Source organism: Elaeis guineensis, chromosome 1 (genome assembly GCF_000442705.2).
Source record: "Elaeis guineensis isolate ETL-2024a chromosome 1, EG11, whole genome shotgun sequence".
Taxonomy (NCBI): Eukaryota; Viridiplantae; Streptophyta; class Magnoliopsida; order Arecales; family Arecaceae; genus Elaeis; species Elaeis guineensis.
This window is the reverse complement of record NC_025993.2, coordinates 13,722,142-13,734,644: the sequence shown is the minus strand read 5'-3', so window position 1 is coordinate 13,734,644 and position 12,503 is coordinate 13,722,142. Positions and strand designations below refer to the sequence as shown.

General features: G+C 35.0%; 1 protein-coding gene across 1 annotated transcript in view; it reads left to right on the top strand.

Annotated features, from left to right (window-relative positions):
* Positions 1–12,503, top strand: part of LOC105038039 (nicotinate phosphoribosyltransferase 2) — a 53,733-nt gene that overhangs the window by 22,406 nt on the left and 18,824 nt on the right. The window contains exon 8 of the mRNA XM_073250847.1: positions 11,378–11,494. Coding sequence (XP_073106948.1) covers positions 11,378–11,494 — 117 coding nt within the window. The remainder of the gene's footprint in view (positions 1–11,377; positions 11,495–12,503) is intronic.

Genomic DNA, 12,503 nt, shown 5'->3' with positions numbered 1-12,503 from the left:
TTGATCAACAATAATTGTATGATCATTAACTTAATTGATCTAACTCAATTCAACACTTGACTCGGTTTAACCAGTTACTTAATCGAATTAGATCCATATGGCTCAAATCAAAAATCTTAGATGTAATTCTATTACATGATTTAATTTTTGATTTTTTCATGACTAAAATCTTCGTGCACAAACAAATTTTAGATTCTAAAATCATATTTCAGATCTAAATTTTTTGTATGAAAGTAAGTATTAAAACATGAAAATAATTTTTAAGTTCTAACATGCAAACATATATCATATATATGCATGTAAAATCAGATCTAAACAAAATTTCAGATCTAAACATGATATCATATATCTCATATACTAATCATAGATTAGATTAAAACCAAATTTATGATCTAAATATACAATCATACATCATACATACGAATCAAAATTCAGATCACAAAAAAATTCAAGTTTCATGCATATATCTATTTCACATGAACTAGAACTCTTTTTAGATCAATTTTCAGATCTATGCATGCATCAACATATCAACTATATATTCTAGAATTAAATCTAAAATCAAATTTCAGATTTGACGATCCATCCAAACATCTCATGTATCAAGAAAAAATTGATTTTGAAATCTTTTCAAAAGCATGTATATTAAAATTCAACATTGAAAATTCGTGGCTCTGATATCACTGTTGGAATTCGGGGTTTGGCGCATGCATATGTATTTCAAAATTTTTATTTTCTAAACACCGTAAGGAGACTAAGATTAAAACACTTTTAATCTGAATTTTGTATGTATAAAAACATAAAATCACATGAATCTATTTCATATGCCGAAATTAATATATGCTGAAATTTAGATTGTGATCAAATCACATACCTGTTTCGCAATCTTTTTCTTCAAATCTGAATCTGGAAGAGATGAGGCTCTCTGTTAGCCGCACGTATTCGGTTTCTACGAGTATCTATCTGGATCAGCCTAGAACAGTCCTCTTTAATCTGAATTTTAGTTCTCCAAAATTTGGTCTGCTGAATCTGAACGAAGCCTGGATCGCGATCAACACTTGATCTTTCTTCTTGATCTTCTTCTCCTCTTCTCTAAAGTTTCTCCTTGTTATGTGCTGCTATCAGATGTTAGAAACCAGCAAAGAAGAGGCACCCAAACTCCTTTGGGCATAGATCTCTTTGGGACGTGCGTCCCAAGGAAGGGGTGTATAGAACACCCAAGAGGAGAGAGAGAGAGGAAGAGAGGGCGTGGGGAGAGCCTTTGGGTGTGAGGGGTTGCTGATTTTGATGCTCTAGAGATCTTAAGGGAGGTCCCTTTAAATAGGCATAAGGATTGAATCCTATTCAATCTCATATTACAAGTCCTACTTGCATTGGGATTCCTATTAACTTAAGTTATCCAACTTATATTAGGAAGCCCATTAGGCGTCAACTATTGGAGCCCTTGCACCCATAATTAGACACCATCTTTTGCACCCAAGAGACACCCCATATGAAAATCAAAGGCCCTCTAATTAATGGACACGTCCAAATTGATCAAATCAAAGTGGCACCCCATAATAACTATCAAAGAGATTCATAAGGGACTTGCGCCCTTAATTTATGTGATCCATAACCTTAGACACCCAATAATTGAAGTCTCATGAATCTTATTCATGTAGATTATTAACAGGTAATTAAGTTAGAATTAACTTATCAAATAAGTAATCCCAACGGAAAGAGAAATTAGGTCCAACCATGTGCTAGTAAGGTTACCATGAATCCAATGGGTTTCTCTAAACTCAATTGACACTTCATAAGCTCAATTATTATTCCAGACCTAATCCTTTTATTGTGTGACCTCATAGGTTCAATTCTATCTGGTAGTGAAATATACAATGATCTCTATCATCGTATCATTGAAACTCTTTTCAATGGATCGGAATAATTTCATTCTAACTCAACAAGGATTGTCAATCTAGAACAACCCTAATGAGCTCTTAGAATCTACTAGTGATACCTAGCAGTATGTAGTGGCAATCCAGTAGAACTGAAATAAACCTCTAGGTGTAGTTAACGTGTGATTCAATCCCTCTACCGTGAGTCCTGACTAGATGACAGGTCATGGATAAATCGTTAAACCTCAACATCGGTCATATGATAGATTCAATCAGCTTAAGTCCATATGTGATTCTATGAAAATTCTTTTCCATCAATCATATTGCTATGGTCATAAACTTAAGGACTCAGCCTTTTAAATCTCATAGGACTACTCCTTTCTGCTAGGATCAATAGATCGCATCTTGATACGCACACCACTCCTACAGTGGACCAACTGTCCCAACATCCACTACAAGGGCTCTTTGAGATCCATGTTGATGTGTCAGTCAAACTCCAGCAGCCTCACTGCGAGCAGTAGTATCATCTCATGTCAAAGGACCAGTCATACAACTGCAGCATCGAGAAAGTCACTAACGAGTGAGCAAACATCCATGTGACTTCTCGTATTGGTCACGCTCAGTGCTAGTTGTTTTCTAATAACCACCTGCACTCTCGCTCCAGTGTCTCTACACTGCAGACTCGAGACCCATCTGTTCGAAGGAAGCGATCCGTGCACTGGTCTATCCGGATCAATCACCATCTCTATGATGATCCTATGACCAGGAGCAATTTAAGAATCAACCATCAATGACATATGCCTCAAATTCTCAACTCTTTGAGAATGTGTTATCATCTTATTAATCCTTTGGATGATTTATGGGCATATAGACATGAATGATAATATAACTGCCCAATAAGTACAAAATCATGTCCTAGAGATATGAAATGTGTCAGTCAAAATTGGCTTCTAGGGCATACATCCAACAGACCAACCATCATATCATGGCTGCACCAGAGTTTCTATTAAAAGACTTATTCTGTGATAGGATGGGGATCAACAGGGTGCGAAAACTCAACATAAACTCTTCACAAGATAAGAACAAAAAAAGAGCTGAAAGTTGTTTATTTAGATGATCTAAATAAATTGCATTTGATTAATCCTATTCCTAGGATTTATGCGGGTCTCTATACCTCCGATAGCTTACATGTTGGGACCGACTGTAAAATGAATGGAATATACAAAAGGCAATAGAGTTCTAGCCCAATGTTTTTACAATTGCAGCCATAAGGACTTATCAGACGGATTACTAAAGTCCAATTTTTTCATCTTCTGGTGATATCTAGAAAATAAGAATGTTTCAGAAATTATGATTGTACGTGGTTATTTTTAGCGCACATACATACAACATGAGATGAACTGTTCAAAGAGGTTTTATGGTTTTTGTATCTTCATAACCAAAAGAAATAAAAGACACCTTATCCTCCCCATGCATTTTAGTGGATGCAAGCAAGCATTTTATTTAACCTATATTTAGTAAAATTTTCATAGACATGAACGAGTGGGCATTGTCTTTCGATCTGATTTGAAGTCACTTGTACAAAGTGTAAAATCTCATAACATGAAGATAACCTTATGAAATGAATGCATGATAAAAAATGATTAAGTTTCAACAACTAATTTATCTTACTTTTCCTCTAGTAGTTATTGATCATTGACTATCATGCACACAGTATATCAGCTGCGTTTGAAACTAAAATTGTCAAAGCTGATATACTATGTGCATGATATACTAATTGTTAACAACTAATTTTAGTTTCAAACGTAGCTGATATACTGTGTGCATGATAGACAAGGATCAATAACTGTTGAGGAAAGGGAAGATAAATTAGTTGTTGAAACTTGAGAATCATCTTTTATCATGCATTCATTTTATAAGGTTATCTTCATATTATGAGATTTTGCACTCGGTATAAGTGACTTCGAACCAAATTAAAAGACAACGCTCATTCGTTCATGTCTATGGAACTTTTACTAAAATATGGGCTACATAAAATGCTTGCTTGCATCCACTAGAATGCACAAGGAGGTTAAGAAGATATCTTTTATTCCTTTTGGTTATGAAGACATAAAAAGCATAAAATCTCTTTGAACAATTCTCATCTCATGTTGTGTTTATGTGCAATAAATGGTAAAATAACCACATACAATCACAGTTTCAGAAACATTCCTGTTTTCTAGATGTCATCAGAAGACGAAAAAATTAGACTTTAGTAATCCATCTAGTAAATTCTTCTTTTTATGGCTACAATTGTAAAAACATCAGGCTAGGACTCTGCTGCCTTTTGTGTATTGCATCCATTTGTAGTTGGTCCCAACGTGTAAACTATCGGCTGGCATAGAGACCTGTATAAGTCCTAGGATTAATCAAATACAATCTGTTTAGATCATTTATATAAAGAACTTTCGGTTCATTTTTTTTTCTTACCTTATGAAGACTTTTTGTTGAGTTTTTACACCCTGCTGACCCCATCCTATCATAGAACAAGTCTTTTAATAAGAACTCCGGTGCAGTTGTCCATTCCATGATATGATGGTTAGTCACAGCATCTGCAGTCAGGTGTACTGCATAGTTTTCTTACCATAAAATATGTGAAATGGACATGGTTTCAGGATTGAAAGAAACCAATAAAGAATAGCATGTATCAATTTTTTTTCTTATCCTAGTTGGGGCTGATAGGTGCTTTCTTGAAAAAATATATTGAGGCTGAAAAAAGTCGATGATCCTTTTACAGTCATTTTCTATTTTTATAGAATATAAATGGTGATTTATGACCTTTTGAAGTCCATATTTGTATAGCAGTTGCCTCTACTTCGGTTATGCTAGTCACTTCACTAATAAAGATGGATCATGCTTTCATAAAGTGCTCTGTCTGATCTTGTATAATTAGGCCAACATCACTCACTTCTTTTTCTATCATTAGTTGCTCTAAAGGAACCATCAACATTGATTTTTAAAAACCCAGGAGTCGAAGAGATCCATTGCACGAGCAGTCCTTCATCTTCACTGACTTTTAGAGGGTGGTCATCATTTCCTTTTCTAATGTTTTCAAGATTTTTTGAACCAAAATTGGGATCCATATCAGTTTCTAATCGATACGGTACTGTGCCGTACTATCGACACTCGATACGATGTGGCGTGCTTATTCTGACCGTCACATATTTTTTTCATTTTTTTCAGTTTCTTTTGAATTCAATCATTTTTTTTATTTTTGAATTATTTTAGATTCAAATTAATGTTCATTTATGTTGTATAATGGTTTTATCACTCCAAAATAAAATAAAAAAAATTCAAAATAACGCATTAAATGTATTTAAAGTACAAACTATGAAAAATAATATACTAATCTCAAGATTTCTATTGATCTAATATTTCATCGAGTGTCTATGACACTCATAAATATTTAGATCATCCGCATACTCAAGAGCACCAACCCATCCTACTAACCAAGCAGCATTGTAGTCCTGAATGCTAATCTTATAAGGCATCCTCTCTTAATTGTAGGATATCTCAGATCTCTTGCTTAAGATTTGGCTTTGAGAGGATACCTCGGATTGATGGTACGGCTGTGGAAGGGCCCATCCAAACATATCGATAGCAAGATCCGATCCATAAGCTGCTTCGGACTGCATAGGGTCATAGCTATCTGAAGACGATTATGTACCATATCATTTCCATATGGATTATAAGCTACCTATGGGTAATAGGATCTATAATATGAGGATGAACCTCATACATCCATGGATCCTACTCCACGTGCGAGGTCATCTGTAGCTACATCGTTTGCTGGACGACCTCTAAGAGTTTATCGCCTATATGAAATCATATCTTCACGGACTCTATAAGCTCATGTACTGTGGTCTCCATCTTGTATGGCATGCATAAATTGGGACTCCGGTGAATCGAAAATCACCTTACAGCTGTGCCTTACAAACGAAAGTCTTTTGTCCTCCAGTCCCTCTCTGGTCATCAGATTTATAACTACTGTCATCACTCTCTCCGGTCTCTAAATCAAAGTGAGCTAACTCCACTCTTAATGAGGCTACAACTGTCTTTCATTTTTTCTTTTCGTTGAGTAGTTGCTTGACCTCTCCTTGTGCCCCTCTGTGACTGACTTTGCTGTGCCTGAAAGGTTGGACGCTTTTCTAATTGAGATGACGGCCTCGTCTCAATAGTTCTCAGTCAAATCTCTGGAAGGGATGTCTTGGACATGGAGTCACGTGATGAATGACTCTCTTGTGGTCCTTCAAACTATGGCTAATCAGCTGGAATTTTATGTGAAATATTTCTATCTATCATTATCCTATATCCATCCTAATCTTCCTAGCTACCAACCTAGCTGGTTGTAGAGGGGATCTCGGCTCATCAAGCTCCGGCTCCTATTGCTGGCCTGCAAGCCATCTAATCATCGAATTCTTATCATCATTAATATAATCATCTATTATCGGATCTGTGTACTTCAGTTGTACTCCTTATGAATATATTTTAGCCTCAACTTCAGATTATATTAAATATATACAAGATCATTGAGGCACTTCTCTGTCAGACGATTAATTTGCTTGTTGTGGATGAGAGCGAAAGTTGATCAATTGCACTTAGCCACTAGAAGAGATCGTCTGAAAAAAAATGTGGATAGCCACACATTTCAAATAATCTATAGACTATCCAAAATGAATCCACCATTCAGTTGCAAAAATATTAAACTTAATTACGTATCAGATTGCATGAAATTAGGAGGCATGTAATGTCAACAAAATTGTGTTGTTGTTGTTATAGGATTTCCGGGTAGTGCACTATTCATTTTATAAAGAAAAAAGAAAAATCTATATTAAGCTTCTTAGACTGGACATTTTGAGGATCAAGAAATAGGAGGAGCTAAGATCCTGGATGAAAGGAGAGGTTGTACTAAAAAAGATGTCACCATTAATAGGCAAAAATGGGAAGGTTTAGTAAGATCAAGATTTTTGGAACTGATATTAGGACCCGTACCAGTTCTTGATTGGTACGATACGGAATCGTTACCATACCGACACTCGATACGATCTGACATGTCGGTTCCATATTGGCATGCAATTTTTTTCATTCTTTTAAGTCCAATTCATTTTTTTATTTTTGAATTATTTTAAATTCAAATTAATGTTCATTTATATTATATAATGGTTCTAGCACTCTGAAATAAAATTAAAAAAATCTAATATAATGCATTAAATATATTTAAAGTACAAACTTTAAAGAACAATGAACTAACCTCAAGATCTTTACTGACTCGAGTGTCTATGACGTCCGTAAATATCTAGATCATCCGCATACTCGGAAAGAATATCAATCTGTCTCTCTAATCAAGCAGCACTGTAGTCATGAATGCTCATCCTATAAGGCATCTTCTCTGGATTGTTAGATATCTCAGATCTCTTGCTCAAGCTCTGGCTCTAAGAGGTATCCTTGGATTGATTGTACGGTTGTGGAGGGGGCCATCCAAACATACTAACAGTAAAATTCGATCCGTAAGATCCTCCAGATTGCATAGGATAGTAGTCATTGGAAGATGATGCCTCGGACGCACCATATCCATATTGATCATAAGTTGCTTATGGATAATAGGATCCATAATCCGAGGATGAACTTGATACATCCATGGATTCTATTCCACATACGAGGTCATCTACAGCTACATTATGTGCTAGATGACCTCTAGGAGCCAGTCGTCTATATAAAATCGTATTCTTGTGTGCTGTATCAGCTCGTGCATTATAATCTCTATCTTGTATGGCACACATAAACTGGAACTCATCGATGAATCGAAGATGATGCTGATATATTTCTAGATATGTTTTGGATCTATCTCATTGATCTGTTTCTTTATCCTCTCCATCATGTAATATAAAAAGCCCATCTGGGGATATTTTTTGCTGTCTATGGCCTGAACACCTCGTATAATGGTTTGATAACCTTCACTATCTTATCAATTCATTGCCAGAATGATTAACTCGTCATCAAGTTTTTTACATGATTTTCTTCAATGTCGGTCTTTGTATATCTACTCTTCTACCACTCGATACTGATAAAAATCTAACGTAAGGCTACTTTCTTCTTTTGAAGGCTATCAAGTGCTATATCGTTTGTAGCAAACTGTATGACATCCGTCTCGAGATCTTTCTCCTAATATATGTCTGCGTCAATGACAGGATCCATATATAATTGTAGATGAATCTAGTAATAGTCTGGGCTGAGTCCACTGTCTGTTGCACCTTACGAAGTTTTTCAATATCTATCAACATGAGGTAGATGTAATGTGCAGTATATAGGGTCCAATAAATATACGGTCGTTGCTCTATCAGCAACTCGGCGGCTTTATACTGCAGCTCATTATCTGTGATAACCTGCACGGCATTCTACTCTCCTACCACATCAATCACCTCCTCTATCAGTCCAAGGATGTATGCAGCATCATGCATCTTATTTGAAGCAATTGATTTGTGATAAAATATTTTTCCATCATAATGTGTAAGAAGTTGATGATGCTCTGTTTGGTAGGACCAGTCCAACCATTATACATTATCCATCTTTCCAGCTCATTATTGTTAAGAAACTCATCATAGATGTCTTTGGATCCTAAAGGATCTATACTTGGGCCGGCAGCTTGTATGGCTAAAATGACAGACCGATAGTGTGTGTTGTCTGCTGCATTCGCTAAAATGTAGCTAAAAATAAGCCATGATTCAATAGCTCGTCATATATCTTTTTTTCATCCTTTTTCAGCATAATATTAATCCTCTGCTGTCTTGAATCCTTATTGAAAAAAGTCTATGAATCCAAATCATGGATGGTGGCTTCTTCTGGAATCTCTTTGGAAGATTTTTTTCTACTACCGAAAGTCTCCAGCATAGATGAAACATTGTGCCTGCCTTTACTGGCAGTCTCCTTGACTGAAGAGGTTCTCTTGAATTTGGACTATTTCCACCGATCGTAGAGCCGGATCCTGATTCATAGCATGACAGCCCAAATCATCCTCTATACTTGGCTATCTCCTCTAGCCGGTATTGATCATCTAGATTCGTCGGAATGACAGCCCAAATCATCCTCTATACCTGGCTATCTCCTCTAACCGGTATTGATCATCCAGATTCGTCGGAATGATGCCTTAATCTATGCCTTGTTTGAAGCGGAGGCCTCCAACTCTCTGGAATGATAGGAAGATGACTCTACGACTCGATGGTCCACTTTTGTCGTCTCCTACTTCACCCTCTTCTTCGCTGCTTTAAAATTAGCGAAGTACTTTTTCATCAGCTACTAGATCTTTTGTGGACATTTCCGGCACATAGCTACATCGAAGTAACCACCAATCAAGTGTTGCTTCAACCTAGTCATCCTTCTTTTTTGAACTCTATATTACACCATTTGCATCTCAATGCCGAGCCGAAAGTATTTCTCCATGATCCTAACCAATATCATACTTCGGATTCTTCTTACTCGTTGGATTCATTTCTACAAGTTTAATAAAGCACGTCAGTTTAATGTGTATGTAAAAATAACAAAATTTTGTCATCCTAAAAAATATCTAATTTTTAAACTTCTGAAAAATACATCTAATAATATCTTTTATACTTCTAATATTTTTAATTTTTATTGATATCTATTTTTTATTGAAAAATAATTTTAAATTTCATAAAATCAGAAAAATATATTATATGCTTCAAATTGTACTTCTGAATTAGCTAAAATGTATTACTAATTTTATATTTTTTAATTAATTACATATTTTTTATTATTTAATTAATTAAAAATTATTTTTAAATTTTAAAAATTTTAAAAATTTATTTAAACTTAGATCCAAGTAGAATATATAATGAATGCTACATATATTTTTTTAAGCCCATGAATATGCGTTAAACACTATTTATTTTTTAATTTTATTCAAAATTAGGCCTAGGTTACTATGCACATCATACATCAAAATCTTCACAATTGGATATCAATTTTACAGTAAAAATAGCTTGAACCATCCTAAACAATATTCTAATTTTATAGTTATTTTTTGATTTTTATTTTTTATAATTTTTTTTAAAAATATATTTTTAATTTTAAAAATATATAATTAACGAAAATTAATGATTTTAGCGTCATCATGTAGCTTGTTTAAAGATCTACAACATATAATGAAATCATACCAAAATCAAAAATTTTGGCATGATTTCCCCCATTTTTTTTATTGATTACCATTTTTCGGCCAAAAAATGCAAAAAAAAAGAGTTGGGGAAAAGTTGGATTACCTTAAATCCAATTGAAATATGTTGATTTCTCGATGAAATGGTGAAAGATTTGGCGAGTTGGGGTTGGTTTCTTTTTCCTCAGTTCAAAACCAAACAAAAGAAAGGCAAAGAAGCGTTTAAAAAGAAAGGCAAAGAAGCAAACACTTCTTTGCTTTTCTTTTAAAAGGCCATCCTTGTACTACCCAAACAACCCATTCCCGTCTGCCCACCCCAGCCACATGCAGCTCGATTCGAGGTTGAATCGACCAGAATCGTGCGGTCCGGGGCCTTTTCTCGAGTTTTTGGCCCAAACTAGACCGGTTCCTGGCTGTTCCAGTTCAGTACGGGGTGTACCAGTCAGTTCGGGCTAGTAGGAATTCCTTGGAATGTATAATCATGTAGATGATGACCAGAAATTTGGTTAGGAGTTGGGTTCAGGTCTTCAATGGGCTCTTTCGTAGGGTGAAACTGCACAGCAATGAGGATGGCCCAGAGCAAGATTTGGTAGTTGTTGAAGTGCTGGGCTTCCATGGCTATGAAAATTCTTGTGCTTTATCGAAACTAAAATTTTATTTCCTTTTTTTTTTTTTTAAAGACTCTCATGGGTGCATTAGAAAAACAGCACTTTCCAGTGCAGCAAGCAGAAGAAAGAACTCAAGGTTCTCATGCTATGGCAGCCCCAAGCCAGAGCATGCAAGGTTGACAAATCAATACAACCAGAACAGATGGACCTACACATTCATAGTGTCATAATTTACTGCTATAAATTATATTTTTGGCCTTTTTACTTGAGAACAAAATGTGAGCAAAAAAATGTACCGATTCTTTTTTTGGCATGGGGTGAATGGAATAAATACTGTTGGATAGATGGTTTGAAAAGTTTAGATGTGCATTTGTGCCACACATTATGCAGCATAATGTCATGAAGACACAGGGATGCACTTCAACATATGTATGTATGCATAAATTCTCACACAGTACTTAATTCACATGCTGAAGTATATTACTGCCCATCTAACAGTATGTTCCATGCAACTTTATCACAAATTTTTTTATCCCAATCTGGATGCACTGTTATATGCTGAAAATTTGGTGAACCTCTAACTCCTATAGATGCAAATCCATCAAGTATTTGTATGTGGATCACTTCTGATAATTTTGTTCATGTATTCTGAACTATATATCAAATCTATCCTTGTATGCTTTTAGCGGGCAGATTCATTGCGTGGTGTTTTCAGTGAGACGAATCAAAGTGAGCTGGCGGCATTCACATCATATGCATTGGCTTTTCCAAATAATTTCCTCACCCTTGTAGACACCTACGATGTAAGTGAACTTGATTTTGCAGTCTTTCTCTATGTTCCTAATGTGCTTGACTAATTTGTTTATCTGTTGTCCATTTGTTGTTACTCCTATTGCTCTCTCTCTCTCTCTCTCTCTCTCTCTCTCTCACATTTGTGTGTGTTACCCAACATCTTCATTATCAACCTTTTTGTATGTTAATGAGGTGGGCTTGCCTTATTTTGGTTTCCCAAGAGTCCCAAGGGTTGTTTAAGTCTTTGAGTTCAATTTTATTATAATTTTGTGTTGATTTTTGGGCCTATTCTTAGGATTTTGTATTCCTAATTAGTGTAGATTGGTGTCTTAAGGTCCTGCTTGGGTAGGAATCTGTTATCATTATATATGAGTTTCAAAATGAAAGTTTTATGTCACTATATGTAAGTTTCTATATAATTCCAAATGTTATTTTTTTTCTCTTTTTGTCTTGTCTTTTGAAAGTCTTCAAGAGAACTTTAATTGTCACTCCCGAACACATCACCAACTTAGCCAAGTGATACAGCCACACACTTTCTAAGCTAAGATCTTATAGAATATGCAAGGCCTGAAAATTTGTTATTACGTCAATATCTGTGAACAACAATGATCTCAATGCATAATAAATAATAAAACTTGTACAATTACAAAATTCCATCATCCAATTGATACCAATAATGCTCTATTTATTCATCCATTCACCCATGACCCCATCCATAGCCAAGTACTAAGCATGTTGTAACTCCAAAAAAGGAAAGGGAAGAAACAATATGAGCCTTATAGCCCAATAAGAATCTTTGCACATCCACACCGATATAATAATATAATTTAAAAATAGCAATGAGCAATATCAAAGTGAAAATATAATGCACAAAATCTTATATCAAATATCCAAGATAATTCAATGAAATTGACAAATATCTGCATGAATATGTATCAAACATTCATCTTATCAAGAGAGATATATCATAACATACTAATAAATAAAATATTTTATTCAACATTGGTTTCATGTGTCTTA